Source organism: Pararge aegeria, chromosome 3, assembly GCF_905163445.1.
Source record: "Pararge aegeria chromosome 3, ilParAegt1.1, whole genome shotgun sequence".
Lineage (NCBI taxonomy): Eukaryota > Metazoa > Arthropoda > Insecta > Lepidoptera > Nymphalidae > Pararge > Pararge aegeria.
This window is the reverse complement of record NC_053182.1, coordinates 1,846,606-1,870,512: the sequence shown is the minus strand read 5'-3', so window position 1 is coordinate 1,870,512 and position 23,907 is coordinate 1,846,606. Positions and strand designations below refer to the sequence as shown.

At 36.6% G+C, this 23,907-nt stretch overlaps 1 protein-coding gene across 1 annotated transcript in view; it reads right to left on the bottom strand.

Moving 5' to 3' along the window:
* Positions 1-4,031: 4,031 nt before the first annotated feature.
* Positions 4,032-23,907, bottom strand: part of LOC120637201 (cilia- and flagella-associated protein 43) — a 35,331-nt gene continuing 15,455 nt past the window's right edge. Inside the window, exons 12-31 of the mRNA XM_039908901.1 lie at positions 22,901-23,054; positions 20,973-21,197; positions 19,964-20,175; positions 19,353-19,499; positions 18,353-18,516; positions 17,461-17,698; positions 16,422-16,542; positions 15,051-15,169; positions 13,923-14,087; positions 13,406-13,579; positions 12,549-12,676; positions 11,453-11,647; positions 10,767-10,892; positions 10,218-10,323; positions 7,977-8,135; positions 7,130-7,243; positions 6,580-6,723; positions 5,652-5,804; positions 4,491-4,627; positions 4,032-4,248 (exon numbers count right to left, since the gene is read on the bottom strand). Of these exons, the coding sequence (XP_039764835.1) occupies positions 4,107-4,248; positions 4,491-4,627; positions 5,652-5,804; positions 6,580-6,723; positions 7,130-7,243; positions 7,977-8,135; positions 10,218-10,323; positions 10,767-10,892; positions 11,453-11,647; positions 12,549-12,676; positions 13,406-13,579; positions 13,923-14,087; positions 15,051-15,169; positions 16,422-16,542; positions 17,461-17,698; positions 18,353-18,516; positions 19,353-19,499; positions 19,964-20,175; positions 20,973-21,197; positions 22,901-23,054 (3,123 nt within the window). The 3' untranslated portion in view covers positions 4,032-4,106. The remainder of the gene's footprint in view (positions 4,249-4,490; positions 4,628-5,651; positions 5,805-6,579; positions 6,724-7,129; positions 7,244-7,976; positions 8,136-10,217; positions 10,324-10,766; positions 10,893-11,452; positions 11,648-12,548; positions 12,677-13,405; positions 13,580-13,922; positions 14,088-15,050; positions 15,170-16,421; positions 16,543-17,460; positions 17,699-18,352; positions 18,517-19,352; positions 19,500-19,963; positions 20,176-20,972; positions 21,198-22,900; positions 23,055-23,907) is intronic.

Below are 23,907 nucleotides of genomic sequence, written 5' to 3'. Positions count from 1 at the left end.
CAATTTTATACTTTATTTAGTGGTTCTGAATGGAAGAAAACTTTTCAACAAATCGACTTTAGATCATAATTTTAATTAAAGTGCTTAGTCAAATATTGAATGTTGCTACGTCTATTTACAATAGTAAAATTTAATGTACGCGATTCTATGTACGCCATGCCATGCATGCATGATATTTAATAGTATTATGTGCTTCAGTGGCGTACATAGAGCATATGCACCGGCTATGCAGATGATATAAAATGAAGAAAATCTTCAGTACGAGTTATAAATACTAGAGTAGGCTTTATACTATATAACTCTCACAATGCCTGTGGTAATTAATAATAATTGTATGAGGTGCATAGTTATAAGAATAAAGTCAGTTCATGCCTAACGCTGGTGTATCATTGACACGTCTTTACATGGCGCAGTCGGTAGGATCCGAACCTACGCTCCCAATCCTATCTCCCATACTATCCTTAATAATTTTATAACTCGTACTGGAGATTTTCTTCATTTTTTTTATATCATCTGCATATCCTGTGCATACCCTCTATGCACGCCACTGATGGGCTTGTAACTCTTAGAGATGCCGTTTTAGATATACAATCTTGTACCTATAGATTTTTATACTAAACATAGTTTATAATCGTTGATGTCTTATATATGTAAACGAAATTATAATCGAGCTAGCATAGTAGGAACGTTTTTTTATATAAATTCTAAGGCTAGGTTTAGATGGTGGATGGACTGTAAAATGTATATTATAGAGTCTAAATAAAATAAAGAAAAAAGTTAACGTCCCTCTTCCATTTTCAATATATCTGTTAAAAATTGTATGGATATTTTCTTGACAATATGAACTATTATGATTGTTGCTAAGTTATCATAGGACACGGATAATGGACATAAGTGATTGTGCTGTTCGAAAAACACCAAGCTACACGAGAAGAGCAAGCATGCGTGCCAAGAGATAATTATCTCTACCAGTCACTCGTAATTTTTAAAGATGATAGACGAGATAATGGATAGACAATTTACTCGTACCATACAGGCATGCGTTGCGGCCTTACAAGGAATTTGTTGTTGTCAGCTAAGAACCATTGCACTGTAAATGTGTGTTTTGTCATGCGACTTTTCATGCGTAGAAACAAAATAAAATTGTCTAATGATTACTCTAACTGTCTGTTTGAAAACTTTATTGCACATAAAAATTATTGTACAGAAAAAAAACAAAAAGAAAGAAGAATAACAATAAATATTTTAGCGTGCAAAGACGCTCTTATCGCTAAAAGAAGTCATAGATCATCTAAGTCTAGCCTTATAAAGACTATTTTAATTAATCGTATGGCACAATCTAATTAGTTTTTATAAGTTCGGAAAATATATATGACTCGAGCGTAACAGACTTGCGAAAATATAATAAATTTCATCAGCACAGGCACGGCGTGCGTATTTCGATCAATATATGTAATCAGTATGCTACTAAATACTGTTGAAACATACTGAAAAGTAAAGAATTATACTAATAAGTGGTGATAGCCTTCGACTTCACTTTTGAGGAGCCGAGTTCGAATCCCACCAGCAACTTTTCTAAGTTATGTGCGTTTTGAGCAATTAAAATATCACTTGCTTCAACGGTGAAGGAAAACATTGTGAAGAAACCTCCACCATGCCTGAGAGTCCTCCATAATGTTCACAAAGGTGTGTGGAGTCCACCAATCCGCACTGGGTCAGCGTGGTGGACTGAGGCCTTAACCCCTTCTCATTGTGGGAGGAGACCCGTGCTCCGTAGTGGGCTGGTAATGGGTTGATATGATGATGATCATACTAATAACAACATACTTTACAGTACTTCGAATAAGTACTTTGGTATTGTATTTGGTACACATGGATTTATACAGTTTTTAGTTTACATTATAAATCTCAGTCATACTTTCTGGCGATGACATGCCACCGTTTGGGATTTAGTTAGCTATAAAAAAAAAATACAAAATTGTATGCTCAAAGCAAAATAATAGAAAAGTACTTTCAAGATTAAAGATAAATTATGGGTCTGTCGGTTGCACCAAAATACAGTCAATCTTATCGAATAATATATTGGTATCTACATAAAAGCGTAGACGGATTCTTTGGACTAGATAATAAGAAAGCACACAGCTAAAGAACCTCTGCGAATGCTTACCAGAAATTTTACAACAATATATATGAACTTAGTTTTCGTAGCACTTCCGTAACACTACGGCGCCGTGCATTAACTGTTTTTTTGAGCAATGACCGAATGGATAAAACGTTAGTCGCATGAATTAGCAGACAAATCATAGACATCTCAAGAACATTTTCTTGTTATTTAGATTTCAAAAATATAAATTGATGAAAGCTCAAGAACACTTTTACGAGTTTGTTACTAGTTGATTGGTTATTCTAGTTATTCCGCGTTATTTGAATTTTATCTGTATTATATAATGTACCTTCTTATCGAGATACAGTACAACCCAAAATATAAGCACCCAAGTAATAACATAAATAATTTTGACTGTTTTTCAAAGGGTTGCCTTGCCATGCCTAATGATATCTAATAATTAAAAATGTGGCTTAAGTTTAATGGATTGTTTAGATATAAATTTCTAGATGCCGAAGAAGAATTAAGTTTATAGTATTTAGGTACGTGTGACGGGCAATTTTATATACAGCTTACGTGGACTACTGAATTTCTTGACAAATAAAACTATTTCAGGATGAAATATTACTACTGAAATAAAATAGCATATAATATGTAACTCACTGAAAATGAAATTTAGATACCATGAAATCTTTTATCTGTATTATATAGATTTATAACTATGTTATCTTTGTGTCGGGGGCTCCTTATATTTTGGATAAAACTGTACCTAAGGGTAAATTGTTTATTCGAAAAATAAAACAGTAATATGAATGGCAATTATATAAGGCTTTTATTTCTCCTTAGACTTTGGACATACTTAGAACTTAATTAGGTATTGAATCTTCCAGCTGTGGAGTTTGTGCTTTAAATGAGTACACGCAGAAATGTAGTTGTGTAGGCTATACAGACGAGATGATAAAGAAACTGGTCAGTTAATTTATTATCTATAAAAAGTTATCGGAGCGAATCTTTTGCTACAGCCATGGCTACATGCGGTGGGTGGTGCATTGGTCACACACTGTAATTGAAATTCATTTATTTCTTGTAGGCCAACGTCAAGTAAGTCTGTTTGTTGTGACTCTACCCTCAGTTCGAAAGGCGGAATCTACTTAAAAGAAGCCGGTAAAAAAATCAGCAGCAGCTCTTTTTAAAAGACTTCAAAAGCTATGAATGTATAATTGAATAAACTTTTATTGTAGAGCATAGAAAAATAGGAAATAAAAATTTTGCGAAAAGTATACATATTTGGCGACATTATCGCTACATAGCAATCTCTTCCGGATAATCACAGTTCAAAAAGAAAGGCAGGTGGTGCATAAAAAAAAACATATATAATTGCATATATACCTATATTGTATATATAAGTTTATTATATTGTATATATTAGTTTATTATATTGTATATATAATAAACTTAAAATATTATATGTTAAACTATCTTTATATAAATATTTCTTGTGTGCGTGTGTATGTCATTGAACTCCTAGACGGCTGGACAGCTTTTTGGTATACCTTTGGATGGCACCCTGGATGGTTTAGATTAACAAATTTGCCCGACAGATGGCGCTGGGGTATTTTATATATATATATATAATAAACTTAAAATATTATATATTAAAACTATGTCAAATAAAGGTGGATTAGTTTTAGCTAAACAGGTTTTGCTCACAGGATTTATTGTTGTTTTAGTAATATAATAGTAACAATATTGTGTGGAAGTTTATTATATATAAATATATTTATATACACCACCTACCTCTCGTCTTGGGCAGTGTTTTACGCCATCGTTTCCCCGGAAGAGATCGCTATGTTTCGATAAGGCCGCCTTATTATATACATCGTGTAAACTAGTTTGTTTTTTTTATAAATTTGCCTGTATTTTTATGTGGTGTTAAAAGTGTATTCATTCATTAATTTATTCATTTATCTGGTTTCGTTGGGCGAGCCCTAGCGATGCCTTCCTATGTGATGGTGCGGAAGGATGCGAGCGTGGGGTAGGTCTTGAGCCGCAACAGCTCCAGCTCCGTCTGTAGCAGCACAATGCGCGTGTGGTGGCCTTGCACCTCGCGGATCAGCTGGCCGCGCGTCACCAGTGTCTCCATACTGACATAATAAAGTTTTAGTTATAAAAGAAATGAGTCCAGAATCCATCTGAGGCGGAAGTAAAGCTGGCTATTCTTAATCTGCAAAGTCAATGTCAAAAATATCATTATTTAAGTAAATAAATATAATACGACGGCGATGTGTGTACTACACATCGCCATCTAACACCAAAGTAAGATGAGAACGGTTTAGGCCTTATTGGACTACGGCTTAAACCGGCTACTATGATTTGTATCACTTACCGCTTTTTGAACACACGGCGAATGCGTATGGGCTCTAGAGGATCCTCGTTCAATCTCTTCTCTGACACTTTCGCGTTGAGAGACACTATCAGCTTCTCCAACTCTTGCGCTTGAGCTTCTAACGCGTTGATTTTCATCTGAATGACGGAATAGAGGCTTTAAAAATATATATTTGAGCTTTTATGTTCTAATGTTTACCTATCAAGATCTGTATTACAATTCCGAAAGGTTTGCGCATCGGTTGCGCGGTCGGTTATCAATTGTACATTTTATACATGCAATGAGTTTAAAAAACTTGAATAATTTTTTTTATCGCATCGCATAAAACCCAATGAAAATTATCTACCGTTAGGTAACTTAGGTAAGTAACCAATTATTGCTTCTTTCATTAACCCCCGTCGCAAGTGTGAGTGTGTGTGTGTGTGTTTGTGTCAGTTGAGGCATCATATTTCCGAAGGACCGAACAGATGAACCGATTTTGTTTTTTTTCTGTTTGAAAGGTGATTTTGTCGGGAGTTCTTGAGAGCTGTGGATGATGAAAATCTGTCCAAGATGGCCGCCGCCACAAAATGGCGTATTAGTTATTTTTTCACAACTCCCTCAACTCCCTGGGTATATTATACTACTGACTAGTGGAAAATTGAGATTAGGTTTTTTTTTTCATTTTAAATTTATATATTCTAAAGATTAACATATTCATATATCATACATTCATACAAGGCATCAATATTCATACTCAATATAAATGCAAAAGTATGTCTATTTAATTCATTTGTTTTTTTTAGTCATATTTAACGATTTAAATCATTGTCAACGTATAATTTATTTTTTATTTTTTAATGTAAGCCTAATAATTAACCTGCCCACCTGATGGCAAGTGGAAAACCATCGCCTTTAAACAGAGCAACACTTCGAAGGACATGCAAGGAGCACGTACTGAAACATGCCGCCCTGTGTCCATCAGTTTTAGGCGTAGGTGTAAAGCCTCAAATGCCTGTGACGCCCGTCAGAACACAGCATTGCAACAATGTAGCTAAGCGCAGAAATAAACATGGTGATAGTACTTTCCCGGACGAGCTCTGTCACAAAATACTACTACTCTTAGAAATAGTCAATTGAAATGGAATTTTACAAATCATGCAGAATCCTTAAATAAAATACCTCAACTTCCTCCACCCGTTTAATCTGTTCATTCAGTATCTTATTGACAGACACCTTCGAGGCTTCCATTTCTTTCTCCATTTTCGCGTACTCCTGTTCGTCTGTATACCCGAGCTCTTTATTCTTCAGGTAGCTCTGCAGTTCTTTCGGTATCTGAAGAGGACTTTTTTTTATACACAGATCATCTAGCCGCAAAGTAAGCGTTGTTGGGTTAGGGGTACTAAGATGACTGAAAATATTTTTATGAATAATAAACATCATCATATCAACCAATTACTGGCCCACTAAAAGACACTGATATCTTCAACAAATACATCTTGGTACTGCTATGAAGCATTTTAACTATGATTTTATTGCGAAATCCAGTGTTATTGGGATTATCCACAAATTTTCACTTTCGTGCTCAGAAGATTACGACTAAGACTGGACACAGTTGCCATGGGTGGGCTCATGGAGCGTGCGCCGACATTCCTGGATGTTCAGACGCCTACAAACGTGGTAGATACCGTATATTTTAAAATGGCCGGTGCTAGGGATTTTAAATGACGTCTATCCGGTACTAGGTGCCACTTCGGGCGGTTGAAATTTTTTTCATCCAATTTTTATCTATTTTTTTAAATACAATTATGCGAAGTTGCGTTTTTGTTAATTTATATTTATTTTAAAGTTTATTGACTTTATTAATTAATAAAGAATGTTACACTTTTCGCAATAGTTTTGATTTTATTACATTAAAACCTTAGGTGTACGCCACTAGGGCACTTCCCCCTAGCGTAATTAAGTTTCTACTCAGCTGGACTAAGTTAGCCTCAACGTCGAGCACCACCACGACAACTTAGACATGATTTCAAAGGCACTAAGTGCAGAGTGTAAAAGACCTGACTAGTTGCCCAGTTGGAGCTCAGCTCGGCTTACAATCCATACTTGCCTTGAGCCTCTGGTAGGAATAGAGCTCCTGCTCCATGTGCCGCAGCTTCATCTTCATCTGCGCGTGCTCCCACTCCTTGGACAGGATGCCCTTGCGGAACTCTATCTGCTTCCGCATCATGCGGAGCTTCCATTCACCCATATGCTGAATAAGAAATCCATTACATGTATCATACGTATGTAATGTAAGTTCACGCGATCCTAATTGGCCGGTCTGAAGTAAGTCTTGAGTTGTTGAACAGTACAGGTTTTAAGAATTCACAGAGGTGACATTATGATATGGTTTATGCGCGCGGGCATCACAGGAGACCGAGTAAGATGGTGTGAACTTAAATTAAGCTCACGCGATTCACGCGACATTGGTGCAAATTCAAATGACAAATTTTTTACACAGCATTCGGCACCAAAACCTTATTAAAGTCTAAGGGGAAACATGTTAGTCGGATCACGAGGCTCTTGGCTCGATTTAGATGTCTGCTCCCAGCCTCCCATGAACAGCGTAATCTTTACTAGACTGAAAATAATCATGATATTGATACATTATTACTCACCAGTATAACCTGATTGACTTTTTCGATTTCTTCGCGAGGAATTAGTGTCGCGTCTTCAAAGTCGTCCATGTGGCCAGTTGTTGTTATTTCGACCTGTCCCGCCGGAAGCACAAGCTGCAATCAGAAGTATCCTCAGGATGGAAACTACAGATTGGGTATCTATTGCGCGTATTTTGGGTGTCTCTGTGTACAAAATGTATGGTCAAATTTAAAAGATGCATTAATTAGTGGGAATTTTACACCAGTCAGGTGGAACCACGGTTTTGTTTAACTAGCAGTGTTCAATAGCGTCCAGCGTCCACGATTTTCATATCATCTGTTGTGTTGTGTCCGCTGGAATGGCGCGTAGTAGGCGCATTCTGATAGTACTAGAATGGCGCTTGAAAATTCATCTTCTTTGCTCTCGAGTAGCTATTTCCTCGGGCCCTTAAGATGCTGAATAAATTTCTGAGGTCCTGTAGCTACGAGGCCTCGGTAATTTACTAACTGAGACACACCCTAAAATGCTTTTTGGGTTGCGTTTAAGTTACCGCCTTACCGGCCTACTGCAGAACATGAGTCTCGTCTCAGTTTGAAATGGTCTACCTCACTGGCCAAATGCGAAGTGCGGTTTGGTAGATTTCACACACCCTTGAGAACTTTAAACCCTTGATTTTTAACTTTCTTAGTCCTCCCGAAAGTGAGGCCACAGTCTTAAACACCTGTCTATCATCATTTACACACATTTCAAAGCTATATATAACTATATAAACATTCTGAAAGCAAATCTGCTCATATCACGCTTTTAAGATTCGCAGATATTGGCAACCTGCAGTACAAAGATGTAAAGGTCAGAAGTCATAGCTACCTGGATGGTCTTGTTCCGGGCAGCGAGCTCCGCTTGGTGGCGGTGGCGCAGGATCAGCTCGTTGGTGCCGTGCAGCCGCTGCCGGCGCGCCGCCGCGGCCGCGCGCCACGTGGCACCGGCCGCCTCCACGGAGGACACCTCCAGGGCTACTGCTCGCATCTGCCGGAACCATCATAGTTTTCATTTGACGACAGGCTAGCGCTTGATTGGATACAATTATCTTTAATCTGGAAAGTCAAATTCAAAGTCAGAAAAATCTCCAGATTTTTTTGATTTTATATCATGTGAATACCCTCTATACACGCCACTGTATATGTATGAACGCTTTATAAGTGCCTGTGGTAGGCCTACATGAATAAAGAAATTTTGAAATTCAATTTGAATTTGACTTTCCAGATTAAAGATAATTCTATCCAATCATAGTTCCGCTTAGTGCATACCCTGTCTGCACGCCAATGTACATATATGTTTACATAAATAATTATAAAGAGATGGTTTATAACTTCGTTCGCCAACTTAAACCTAAAGCTACGAGGATTCCAAATGCGCCCTGGTCTAAGAAGAGCCCGCAACCAACATGGCCAGGTAATTTTTATTGTTATCACCATCTCGCAGTAAATTAATGTTAAGCTATGAAGTGAGAAAAATTCACACCCAAGCTTTTTAATCGTTTAAGTAATCCTTAACATTATGATAAGAATTTTCTGTAAGCTTACGTTTTATATAAACTTTGCACTTATTGAGAGACATCTCAAAATACTGTCTTGCTGAAGTACCTACGTTGGAAATTACGTAATTTATACAATGAAAATCAAGCTTAATTTGCTAAACTCCGTGAAAAGCAGGAGAATATGTTCATTGTAAATTATAATTTCTGCAATCTTTACCCCACATCAAACAGATCCTTGGCAATGAACTCTCTACGCACGTTTTGCTCCGACAGTGGAGCATCCTCAGGAGATGTCGACTTTACAATGAATATTTCCTGTTAAGTCAACATCCGTGCGAAAGAGATGAAGTGAAGATTAAGTCTAAGATGGCAACGGGCTAACCTGTTCTATAACCTTATAGGGGCATGGCAGTTGTATTAAATCCATACTCCAAATTGGACTTTTCCCTCTATCTCTTCTACCGTGGAGGAATTCATCCACAATTTTAGTAGGTAGCCAAAAGTTTTCTCGTACAGAAAGCCTTTTAATTTTCTATACACACAATAGCGATAACTAGACCCAAATTTATCTTTCGGCAGGTCTAAGGTAAAGTTCTCTGTAACTATCGGATTATATCTATTCGGATAAGATTTCACTAACAATGAAGAAAGCAATACCTAAGTAAGTAACACCTAAGTAAGTAACACTTAAGAAAAGAAGATTCCTAGGATACATTAACCTTTCACTGGAGTCACCTCACTGTGACATATTTGCGGATCCTTGGAACACCGTTTGTAACCATTGCCTACAGTACTGTGAGAAATGTAATAGTTTTTGGTTTTTTGAGAAGATAGTTTATTAGGTAAAATTATTGTAAAGTTGATTGAATTGTTGTAATTATATTTTGTTTCTGTTTTTATTTTTGAATTTTCCTTTTGTTTTTTTTGTTCTCTCTCTCTTTTGTTTTAATCTGCTAAGTATTTAATTAGTGTAATTGGTGTTAACCGTACTAATTGAATTAAAAATAAATAAATAACCTAACTTGTCTATGATTCTTGCTACAAGGTGTGATATTTTGTGTTTGTATTATCATATTTTTCATTTTTCGTATGGACTTTAGGTTATTAAAAAAAAACTAATTTATATTTTTTTGTTTTCGCATTTTAGATGACGTTGGTAGTAATCATGGAAGATTTGTTGAAATGTTCTTTTGCTCTACGAACCACCCAAATCGTAAGGCATCTGATTTAAGCATTTCCTAGGTTTAGTGAAAACAGGTATAAGACAAACAGATGAAGTGCCATTGTTCACCTAAAAAGAAATAGCAGAAACTCAAAATAACTTGACCCATCGCAAAGTATTGATATAAAATACTATAAAAATGTTTGATAGCCAAAGATCACCGTATATCATGATCTATATCATGAGAATTTTAGGTAACCTTTGTAATTAATTAAGTACCTAAAATATTAGACCATACATGATTGACCAGACAAAAAAAGCTGTTACTTCACGTTTCAGAAGTGCTAATTGAAATAAAAGAATTTTGAATTTAGAATTTTGTAGAAATAGTAACTATTATTATGCTTACACGTATTTCGTTCTCGATTTTACCACGTCGAAGTTTGCACATAGATACCCAAAGTCCTTCGTCCATAACGGGTGGCATATTGCTGATCTGATCGAGTTGCTCGACACTGCAAAAGTATAAAACTAAACAATATTAGTTGTAATCAAAGGTTTCTAAACGTACAGTGGAAACCTATCAAAATAAGGAAAAAAATCTTTGTCAATTAAATTTTTTTTCTTGGATATCTAAGCCAAAATCTTTAAAAAGGAAAATAGAAAGCTGACGTTAATTTACCTACATAAATAGTGCGTGTATAATAGGGAGTGATCTGAACCCTTTCTTGGAAGATTTTCATCATTTTGGCATAAAAGGCGACAATAATTGAGAGATAAATGACGATTGACGAAACACCATTTTAGGAGTCACGTTAAATTTAATCTTTAACCCATCTTTCACGAAATGAGAACTCTTCTTTAAATTACGTGTATATTATGCACTGAATATGATATATGATATACATGGAATAAAATAGAAATGAGAAATAATTTTTTGTAAGTAAATATGACTTACCCCTTGAAGTAATCTACGCAGTCCGAGTGCAGGAGTGGTGGCCTTACCCCCGTGAGTATAGCGTTGGCTAGATCGTAAAGGACCACCGGAATCATTGTCGCTCGCTGGTGCCATTTGGGTCGTTTTCTGCAGGTCATAAAGAACATTACCAGTTTTAGTGCAGTGTGAGTTTTCCACTTAAGGAGATACCTACTATCTGCGACAACCCGATTCACTCTATACGCGCCCTCTAGTTTTGGTACCTAACATAGCCGACTTTTAGACAAGGTTATAATCTGGTCAACCAAACTTTCCACGGGAATAAATAACCTTTGATACTACTGCGGAAGAGAATTGGAAGAATCACAAGAATATGCTATGAATGAAGAAATTAACCAATCTCATCTACAATAAATAATGCAAATGGAGTTTGTATTATTTGGTCGATATCTTAGCATACAATTCAGCTTTAATGATTAGCCATTTAAGGTCAAAACAAAAACTTCATCACGCGGCCAACATGTATTACAACGTCATCCTGGGACACGCCTGTTTGCTTATAAGTTTTGTGAGAAGAAAGAAAGCTCAATGCGTGATATTAAATTGTCACGCGTTTATTCATGGCCGAATTACTACTTTTCATAACAAACCAATACCAGCCCACTACAGCGTTAGGTTCTCAAAGGGTAGAAAATGGGAAAGTTTACTTGAAAAACTTGTAACACTGATCAACAATGATTGGCGAGAGATCAGCGAACGGATTCTTGAAGGTCCGGTCGAGGTATTTGTCTTTAGTCGCCAAGCTCTCGTAGGTCGCCTGGCAGTCGTCGAATTGCTCCTGAATCAAATGTATCTCTTGCTGTATCACTTCTAGCTCCTCTTCGTATTTCTTTATATCATTTCTGGCAACAATAAATATTTTATTCATGGTGTATTTGTACACCACTCAGAAAAACGAGACAAAAAAAAGAACAAACACATGAAGAATGAAGCAGGATACAAAAGGCGGCCTTATCGCTAAGTAGCGATCTCTGCGAGGCAACCTTAGGATTAGGAAAACTAAAAAGAAAAACGAATAGGTGGGGTACACTATTTAGTACATACATAAAAATACATACTAATACATAAACCAGACTACACAAATACAAAAATTGATAAATATAAAAAATAAATATACTAATACATATTTTAATATACCATAAATACTTAATACATAGATATATATAGTTTTGACCTTCTTTTGAAAAAACCAATACTTTTTGGTGTTTACACTCTGTTCTCTTAGGTTTATAAGTCAATTTGCTTTTTTTTTTTTGATAGAAGAATGTCTCAAATCAGTGTCATTAATATTTGGTGTAGGTAGGGTACATGATAACATCGTATCTGTCCTACCCTTTTTATTTAAGAAGAATAATTTAAATAATATTGGCTTTCTTATGTTCATTTACTTGTATGGTAGGGAAAATTGTTTTTCACTAAGTATTGGTTTTATATGACAAACATTTAAATAATACTCTTCCGTCATACTAGAAGTACAAAAAGGTTTTCAGTGCCCACTCGTTGGTTTGGCAAAATTTGTGGATTACAATATATTTGTTTAGCAAGGTAGAAAATGAATATTTGTTATTTTTAAGTTTTTGATCCGCCCGACTCAATACGTTTAGGTACATACGATATCGAATTATTTTTACGTTGATACTAGTTAGTGGTTTAGGAATACAACAAGAGCTTTTCAAATTTACTTCGATTACTACACTTAACACTTACATTATAGGAAAGGCTTTTGTAAATTGTAATACTGACCGCATTTCTTCCAAATTTTCGGACATTTCAACACGATCTAAATTGGTCGTGCGCAGGCGCATAAGATTGAGATTCTCTTGTCCAATCACGGAATCCACTCTCAGTTTTGTCAGCCACATATCTTTTACCTTGAAAATTAAATTACTCCAACCTAAAGGCTTGTATCTCAAGGGAAATTAATGGGCATGAGCAAGTAAGATATCACCCATAAAATAGACGGGGTAAAGAAAGACAGTGCACGAAAGCTATTTATTATATTACTAGCACACTTGGTTTCAATTCGTCGACATTTCGGCAGGAAACCCTCCTAGTATATTTCGGTAGTAAAAAAATCTGTTCGAAATTTAAAACTGTAATAATAGATTTTTTTTTTTTAACGTTGTTTCCTTTCGATACTTGAAAACGACTCTACGGTTGCATTAAAAATATTGGCGCGTTAAGGAAAAATTATGAGAGTAAAATTTACGATGCACGCTTCCCGTCACAAAAAACCGACACTCTGTTAGCTATAGTCAACATTTTAGTTTTTCAAAAAAATGGTTTGACTGTGTACACTTTCAATTGTCAAAGTCTGCGGGCTCATTCCGATGATTTAATTGATTCAATTGTAAGTAAAAATCTCAAATTATAATGTTGAGTGAAACTTGGTTATCCGACAATGAGATAATTAGATAATACTATATATTAAAACTAATACGTTATAATAAAACTTTCAATGTATTAAATATCTTTTTTCTATTGTTAGTGTCGTCTTTTCTACAAGGCGAAAGTCTTTTAACATTTTTGAAAGATTTTTAACGCCAAAGAAGTATAACTTGTAACGAGAGTACGTAAGTACACTCACGTTTTTTTGTTACCTTTTGGTTGAACTTCACTACCCCTTCATTGAGTATTTGTGACAACTTGGCGTATTCAGCGTGCAACATTTTCCTATACTTGTCCCTTTCCTCGTTTCGAAAGGCAACTTTAGCTTCGTATTCAAATACGAAACGCAGATCTTCCTCGTTAAAATGTTCTGGATCTTTCTCCAACTAAAACATGTTATCAACTTATTTTGTGTACAATTCACCCAAATGTACGAAAGCGGTGCGCCTTCGTAATATCTATATATATCATCATATGATGATGAAGATGACACCCACAATGAGAAGGGGTTAAGCCGTAGTCCCCACGCTGGCCCAGTGCGGATTGACACACCCACCTTTGAGAACTTTATGGAGTACTCTCAGGCATGCAGGATAAGAAAACCAGCAAGCTTGTTCGACTTTTATTCTCTGTAATCGAATGAGCGTCGTCGAAAATCTGCGGCCAAATCCAGGACTGGACCAAATCGTCATAAAGAGCAGTGCAGTAAAAGAGCGCTGCGATAGTAACCATGCATTGCGGCATCGGGATGGGCTTCTTGATCTCCTCGTGCCACAGCTTCTCCAGCACCCCGTCCATCATGCACACGAGCGCGCGCGAGCGGAAGTCGTCCTGCGGCTGCGGCTCCGGCGGGACCTCCGCCTGGCTGGGGCTCACGTACGGCTCGGTGCTGCACTGGAAACAAAGGGCTTCTTATAAAGCCCATTCGCTTAGATACGGTCGCCTTCGTGCCTCGGCGTCTCCGCCCGCGCCGCATTTTGTCAAAAGCACCGCTGCGCTGCCAAAGGACTTGCGGGGTACATCCATGGGAGAATTTGACATTTTCTATCGGTTTCTTTTGTAAATCGTGAATACACGTTCACTTTCATGTACACGTATGTCTATAAATTGTATATATATGTACAATTATATATATATATATATATATATATACAGTTATTTATTTACTCCCTAAAGTTTTTGGCCAGACTCTCACTCGTTTTTCTCGCACGTCCGAAGGTTGGCTGGAAGAAAATGCTTTAGCATTAAGTCCGCCTTTTGTAAACCGTTTTTTTTGGTTCTGCAATAAATAAATAAGTGCCATGCCGTAGTAAAACGTTGTTTGTTGACTTGGTCAGAAAATGTTTTTTCGTACTCGATACGTGGCATAACATCTGTTCGACGTAGGTACAACACCTACTTCGAACAGATGTTATGCCAGGTATCGATATTTTATTATAAATTCAGAACGTAATGACGTTAAAAGTAGGTACAGGACACAATGAACCCAACACTTAGCGTGATGAAAAATAGTGTATTATTTACTTTCGTTTATAGACACTATTTTTGAGGACTTTGTGGAGAACTCTCAGGCATGCCCCACGATATTTTCCTTCACCGTTCAATCGAGTGAAATTTTTAATGCACATAACTAAGAAATGTTTGAGGTGCGTGCTGGGATTTGAACTCGGCCCCCGAAAGTGGAAGTCGAAGTCCTTCCCACTCGGCTATAACTGCTTCATAAAAAAGATTACTATGCTAAAATTAAGTATCCTCGAATGGCTTAACTATGGTCATCTGAGGAGATCATTGAAAATAAGATGGCAATACTTTTAATAGTCCTGCTCATTTCGTTAAGTGGCTTTATTCTACATTTACCTCTTCAGGATCGACTTTAATCAGTCTGGACGGCTGTTCCTCCTGTGCCCATTCGGGATCTTGTATGTGGATAGCCAGGTGATGGAAGCTTCCACGTAAGTCTGATAGCTTATTCAGTTCTGTAATTTGAAGGGCAAATAGAAATCACCCTAACAAAAAAGTACCCGTTTCGTATACATTAGCTTCACGCACTACAAATTCGAATTCATTTATTTCAAGTAGGCCTAATAAAAGCACTTTTGAAACGTTATTCTACGGAGAGAAGCCGGCAAGAAGCTCAGCCGTTGCTCTTTTCCAACATCATTATACAATTTAAAAATAATTGTTCTATTCTGTGTGACATGAGAGGAAAGCCGTTCCGGCTTGCTTCTCAGCATCCTTGTCATAAGAAATTCATCGACACATTTAACACATCGAGGCTACTATACAATCTCGATGTGTTAAATGTGTTTTGAAACATTTTTAAACTTGTGTAAAGGTAAAATCTAATCTTTTGGCTATAATATAAACATCTACGTACAATAACCAGCGTTGCATTTGAACTGGAAACGATGATCGTAATTTGTAAGTAGATGTTTGGGCACATAATGAAAATAGAATTGCATATTACATAACTGATAGAGCTACCGGTCAACGTTGATCGTTGGTAGCTTCATCAGTTATGTTAGTTCAGCAGATCGAGAGTTTTGTGCTGAGGTAAGGTGCAAACACACTGCTGGCTTAAGATAAAATATAATAGTAACTTTTTTGTATGTTATAACAAACCAAGTTTAAGATACTTTTTTCGCTATTTAGATTTTTTATTTCCCAACGCTGATGCATTGGATTAGTGGGGTTTCTAAAATTCAATTGCACAAGTGCAAAAGTGTCTAGGATGCACAGGACTTGCTTAACCTACTTAAGAGTAACTTTAGGGTAAAAAATGCACAATCAATAGAGGTTGGGGAGTTAGACAGTTTCTTTATTTTAAAAGTTGTTCTTGGAAAGCTATGTAGGTTTTTGCTGGTGGTCTGATCATTATGAAGAAATAACGAAAGTATGGAAAAGTATTACATAAATAATATATTATACCTCTCTCTTACAAACTAACTAGTGGTCTCTCGCGACTTTCTTCCGCGCATAAGTCAACCTTAAAAGATAGATATATGCTGTCCCAGACTTTCATTTAGAACTTTTAAAGAGGGACAACTTTATCATACATAATTTTATCAAAACTTTCACCATTTTCGCAGCGCACGCAGCGAAAGCTCTCAAAAGGAAAAAATTGCCCAGATTTTGAAATGTTGGTCTTAGCTTGATGATATAGCTTGATGATATCATCAAGCTAAGACTTGTTAAGTCGTAAATAAATAGCAAAAAAAGATTATTTACCGTCAATAATGAAGCGAAGGCGTGCGTTGCGGTCTTCCACAAGACCAACCTCGCGTTTCTTCTGATTCATCAAGTCGTCAAACTGTTTGTTGAACCACAGCCGCATGTTCTGAACGTTAAGCTGTTAAGCAAACCCATAAAAATTTAGTAACACTTTGTACTTATCAAAAAATAAAAACCACTTATTAAGGCGCGATTTATCACTATGTATTATTTTAACAGTTTAACGATTTGTTGGGAACATTTAAATTTTACGTGCAGCATTGCGAAGATATTCAAAGACAGCAACATATCACTCGCAAACAGTAAATCAATTAAATAATCTATTCATCATATTCTGGAACTTCGTTTGGTAATCTATATATTTATTTATTTATTTATTTATTTTGTTTTATTTATTAAGGTACTTAATACTTAAAATTAGTACAAAGAAAATAACACATACACCAATTAAGTAGCCGCTAATAAATCTAACGAATACATTAAAATTGACAGCAAACTTATAACTTAATTATGAAACTTTAGAATATGTATAAAACACATATTATTGACAGATAATGTAAATAAGGGAAGACCCTTATTAACAATATCCATCAAAGTGGATATGTGAAAACATAAGTAGCACTTTTACGTAGAACATGTTAGAAGTTAGAATTTAGAATAAAGCTGTTTTTTTAACTGAACAAGAGTAAGATTAAATAAATCTAAATCCGAGAAATTATTATTATAATGCTATGTATAGAAATAATATCGATGTCAAACTTCCTATAAACAAATAGATATATTGAAGGTACTTTCGACGAGTAAATTTATTTTTTCCATTGGATTGATGAGGTGGTAATAATTATTTACTTATAATCTATCTTTTTCATAATTATTTTTTGGGATTTAGGATGTCTGCAGGAGATGACTTAAAGTGATAAAACCGCCTTTGCATATTTTTAATATTGTTTTCTTTGTAGTAGGTAATATTTATTTAATCGTCCTTTAATAGTGTGCAATAAAAAGTTTATCTATCTATCTATCTATATCTTTCTACCTTTATGATATGCTGCAACCAGTTCATTTGCAAGAAGCTGTAGGCCAAGGTCTGCGGGATCATGAAGGTCGGCACCTCGATGTAGCGGTGTGCGTTCGACCCGGAGAGGACGTAGGGTTCAGCCAGCGCGTCTTCCGAAGCCTCGTCCGGCGGCAGCACTTCCGAAAGCAACTGACTCTCCATGCTTTTGCGAACTTCCCGCACCGACATTGTTGATGCTTGACCTAACCTGCTCAGACTAGCGGTGAAACAATTTTAATTTTTTTGGAGTAGTTTTGTTATTGTATATAACTTATTCTACGCACTTGAAAAAGCAGCGTTGATAGGTGCCTACAGTTGGACAGACGAACGAGTCATAGATGTTCGTACAAATAGACCTTTTTAACCTCAAGATTAAAATAAATCTATTTTACAAAAGAGTAGGACTGTTTCTAAAAGTTGAAAATTAATTATCACGCTGTTGATGAGGTATGAATGAATGAATACACTTTTATTGTACACCACATAAACATAACAAATTAAAAGTAAAAATTTAACAAAAAAGTATACAATTTGGCGGCCTTATCGATACATAGCGACCTCTTCCAGGCAACCAAAGGCGTTAAAAACAGCTCAAGAAGAGAGGTAGGTGGTGCATTTAACTGTACTGTGTTGCAAATAAACATGCATAAACCTATATATACAAATATAATATGTACATATAACAAACTTACAATAAAATATATAGATAGTGATAATAATTAATATATAATTAATATCAATAAAATATAATTAATATCGGTATTTTAATTATCTATATCGTAAGAGAATAATTTCAAGAAGAGTTAATAAAACCCTCTAAGAAACGTAACTAAACGCTACTATTGCAGCTTTCGTGCGGTAGTATTCTCACCGAGATGGCGCCTGGACCTCTTCCAGGCTCAGCTTGGTAGGCGGTTCTTCCCAGGGCTTGAACAGGTCTTCTTCGTTCTCCGCCTCCACGCTTCGCAGCGCTTCGATCTGCTGCAGCTCTGGCCACTTGTCGCGCTGGGTCGGCAGCACCGCGTAGTTCTCTACCTGTTAACGTTTATACCATTGGGAGATACAAAACATGGGGGAAACTTAGAGCTAGCCAGGTTGGTTCGCGCCACATTCAGGGAACGGTGGCACTCATACGAGCTCATATAAGGATAAGCAATCGGGTGATTCTGGACGAATTTAAAACTTTAGTAGCACGCGTTTCTACAGCAGACTATATAGGATATATATTTTATCATTCAATTGTTGTTGGATATCCCACACATTCAACAATAATTGAATGATGAAATATCGAACGAAAATGAGTGTTTTATTATTTTTATTGTCAGTTTATAACCATCATTCACATAGAATAGAATAACTTTATTTGATTGAACATGGTACATGTTTTGGTCTTACAATCAATTATTATTTAATTATATATAATTATATTATTATAGTAATATTTAATAGTAGTTTATGCATAGCATAATTTCAAATCAACAAAACTTAGGCAATTTGAAAAGGCACTTGTAGATTTTATATACATCGCGCGACATATTATGTCTATATACTAATGATAAAACTACAGGTGAGCTTTAATTTGCAAAGATTGGTTGAACGCGCTAATCACTCGAAGTACCAAGCAGATTTGAAGAATACTTTTTGAATTTGTTGGGGCGATGCGACGTGGGTTTGGCGGAATAGGTCGTATTGCGAAAACCTTATTCAGATGTTGCAAAAGGCTGAAGTCGCTAGTAAAGAAAATAAATAGCTATGCAAAACGAGACCGTTGCATAACTTTCCGCAATTCATTACTACTTTTGGGCATTGGATTTATGGGATGGTACTTATTTGATTTTCGACGCAGAAAGTAGAGTCATAGGATTCTCCACCTGGTAATGGCTGAATATGGCGAAGAGCTTGACGCGCGGCGACAGCATGGTGTCCCAGCACTGCCTCTTGATCCACGCCGTGACGTGGTCCTGAGCTCGGATGCGCGCCTCAGTCTCCAGGCGGATCTGCTCGCGTTCTTTTTCTGCCTGTTATATATTCCCAAGACATTAGGTGCACAGAAAATTTGCGTTGGTTGCAAATATTGGGCTCAACCGGAAAAAAAAGCTTTCAAGTTGGGGAAAACGTGATAATGCAACAGTACACAGGGGCAGAATCTGACTACCCACTGTCTTACTACTGTGTAGTTGGCAGTGTAGTATGCGGAACAGTTCGTGGAATACCAACAAAAAGAACACAAAGGCGAGTAAACAGATTCTGCCCGTTACGTACAACTTGACATCTCGTACCTCCGCAGTCCCGTCGACAAATCCCATAATATTGTCGTGGTTTGTACCCGTTGAACTATATTTAAGAAATATTTATTAACCACGAACATCTTAGTTTAAAATCTATAATACTCATCAGTCGTCTTAGTACCCATAACTCAAACTAAGCTTATTTAGGGGCTAGATGGCGATGTGTGTGTTGTCGTAATATGTACTGTATGCACCTGCTTGATGCGCTCCTTCTTGTGTTCCAGGTGCAGGTCGAACTCCGCGAGGGACAGGCGGTGCAGCGGCCGCTCGGCCAGGTTCTCCTCCAGCAGCCGCAGCAACCGCGCCCGGATGGCCTCGCACGTGCGCGCCGCGTCCTCGCGCTGCCGCTTGTAGTCCATCGCCTCTTCCCGCACCTTCTTGTCCTCTTGGACGTCTAGGTAGTTCTCTAGAGGAACGAGTAATGTACGTCAGATGAGAATTTATAATCGCCATAAATCTCTCATATCCCGTTGACTGAAGTGCATAGGGAAATGTGTTCGTGAAATAGTCGTTGCAGGATCGGACTGACGTGATCAGTTTGAACCTGCAATTTGTTAATTTTATAGCGAGCGAGCGAGTGAAACTGAGGGCATAGATAAATAATAAATAATATTAAAGGAAACTACTATAAATTCAGTGCATAAAAAAACCCACCAAACGTGGTAATGCAACAATAGAGTTAATTTTGATGTAGGTACCTAACTTACGCAAATCCGTAAACTAAACTAAATTGGCAATTCGAAAACAGTGCTATCTTTTTTCACAGGAATGAAAGAAAAGAACTGTACAGCACTTCTTTTAAATCTGATGGTATTATTTACTATGGCATTGTATTCGAATAAGTATTTAATTTTGATTAATACATCTTCACGTCACGGGTCCAAGACTCTAAGTATAGTAATAAAACTGTGCATCAGTGGTCGATCATTCATAAAAATACTACAGGAAAAATAATAATGAAAAAAACCTTGGTTAATATTAAAATATCGTGAGCAACAAATATTCAAAAATGTTTGCAGCACGTTTCTGGTCATAAGTGGACGATTTTTTCTAAAACATTTCTATGTTTAGAATGTTTGTTTTCCAGTACTATAAAGTAGCCTATGTAACTTTCAACTAACGCTATGCCAAAATTCAAGTTTAAAACGTGAATTAATCGAGTAGTTATGTTTGAAAAATGGGTCCTTGGTTTGTTTAACTTACTATCATTTTCGTAGAACATGTTGATGGTATGAGCACTGTCATCGAACATGCTCCACTCTGGCGGCACATGACACACTTCCTTCGTCTCATGCTCCTGGTCTTTGAGCAGGAAGTGCACCGCCAGGGTGCGGTTCTGCCCGAGGTGTACCACGAATCTGGTTCCGGTGTCAATGGCAGCCTGTCTCACACCCGATTCGTAGCGATGGGACACGACCAGCTGTAGTTCTGTCGAAAAAATGTTTACTAAACCTGGGTGTTATCTTTACTAATCCTAATAATATTATAAATGTGAAAGTGTAGATGTTTGTTACTCAGTCAACGGCTGAACGGATTTGAATGAAATTTGGCATGCACGTAGCCTTTGACATGGAAAAGAACATAGGCTACAGATTCCTTAGATAGTTCCCGAGGGGAAATTAAAAATTGTTTACGAGCTAAGCCGCGGGCAGACAGCTTTGAAATTTGGTATTCATGTCACCTATGCAATGGAAAAGGACATGTACTTTCTAAACAGATTTTAAATAATTTCCATGTTAGGATTAAAAATTGTTAAAGAGCGACGCGTTTTATACCCAATTCTGAAGTCCACGCAGACAAAGTCCCGGGCAGAAGCTAGTATTACATATGCGAAAGTGTGTTTGTTTATTTGTCCTTGCCTAACGCCCTAACTAAATAACCGATTAACTGGATTTTTGGCATAAAATTATTTAAAAGGATGGAGAGTAGGTATAAAAGTTACTTTTTATCAAGAGATTAAACGAGATTTTGAAATAAACGTATAATAAACGCGGACGAAGAATGCGAGCAACAGGTATTATCGAATACCTAAGATAAATTTTCCTCGTAAAAAATTCAACCCCTATTGCAGATAATTAAAAAAAAAAAAACTGGCTACCCTATAATTGATATATACATATAATCCTCCTATAGGAGGATTATATGTATATAATTATGGAGGATTTTTGCCGTTTTATGCAATTTCCTGCTGTATGCATACCCTGGTAAAAAAAACCAGTGCATACCCTGGTAAAAAGACCACAGAGCACGCACGGGTCTCCTCCCACACTCACTGAAACGGGTTTAGGCTGTAGTCCACCACGCTGGCCCAGTGCGAATTGGTGGACTTCACACGCCTTTGAGAACGTTATAAAGAACTCTCAGGCATGCAGGTTTGCTCATCCAACATCCTTTCTTGAACATCTCATCGCTCTTAAAATAATCCTGCCAAAGCTTATAGAGGTAAAAGAAAGAAGGCGCGCACCATACTTAAAGATTTTAAACTAAGAATTTCGTGGTTAATAAAAATTTCTTAAATATAGTTCAACGGTATGTACCCGTTGAACTATTTATTTTATTTATTTAAACTCTTTATTTGTACACTACTACACAGTTAGGAAAATAAAGGACGAATAGAGAGAAACACAAAAAAACTGGAGTAGAATACAAAAAGCGGCCTTATCGCTTAAAAGCGATCTCTGCCAGGCAATATTAGGATTAGGAGACAACAAGAGCGAGAACAAATAGGTGGTGTAAAATTATTATAAACCTACATTCAAATAACTACATACGAATACATAAACAAAATATACACAAATAAAAAAATAAAATAAAATATTTATAAATATATATATAAAATAAATATAAAAATAATAAACTAATATATATTATGAAAAGCTATATTACTATATTTGAAGTATATAGTATTGAACTGTATTAATAAATATTATCAATTACAATTAGTTAAATATGCTCGAGGTCAAAACAATTACTATTCAGTTACTAGTTCGCTAGTAATTCAATGTAAAATCATTTAAAATTCGTGTCATCTTTCTTTCAGTCAAGTGCTGAAAGTTTTTTTTCTATGTCTGAATTTAGTAGAATTTTGAAATTGGAACAGAATTTTTAACAGACTGCAATAAGAAACGTACCGTACGGTTCCGGCAGTTCAGATGTTCGAAATATGACGCTGCCATCAGCCCCGTACGTGAGCAGTGCTGCCGAGTTGTACGACATCATGCAGTGTTTCAGTTGGTGGCCCGTCTCCACAGGCTGTCCCATTTTCACAGATACCGTTACGCCTTTCTGTTAAAATCAAAATTCATTTATATTATAGGAACCTTCTATCAGGAAGAGATCCAAAAGCTATACACTCTTTTGTAAAAAAATCCGGACTATAGGGGGTCTTAGGCAGTACTCTATAATCCGACGAATTCGATAGTTTGACACTGCCCTGCAAAATGTTTGTCGGACTATCGGGGGTCCACTATACCACAAAATCGCAAGATTTTAGCTTAGTTTTTGGTTCAACCATTTTAAATTTATCTATTATATTTTGAATCATTTGCATCACTTTTAAAACGTCAAGTCTGTCTGACTGATTGTAGTGACTCTACATTTACTTTGAAAGGCAGATTGTACCCAGAAACACAAAAATTGTAACTCTTTTCTGTTAAATAAATAAAAACATTTATATATAGATATTAGCTATGTAAAATGTCAAGCATCTCTCTGTTTGCAGTGACTCTACCACCGTTTCGAAACTCGACTCTGCCGAGAAGAGGGCCGAAAGAAATTGAGCATTTATCTTTATAAATAAGCCATAAAAAGTTTCATACACATACTGCCGACCTTTGTGGTGTAGTGGTGCTAGCTGTGTTCTTTTAATGTGAGTAACCGGGTTCTCCTGAAGGGACATTTTGGATTATACTGTTACGTGCTATGGTTCGTTGATTTGTAATAAGAACACCTGATAAGACTAAGACTCTTGTAGATCTTCCCTTCACTCATTGTTCCAGAGCCCACATCCAATTGCAGTCAAATATTAGTCCAGCATGGTAGCCGAGGTCACCACTGGCATGCATGGTAGTACCACTTCGATGTTACTTCACTTCGCAATCAGAGCAGAGAGACTCGGTCGCGTCGAATCTCGCTTCGG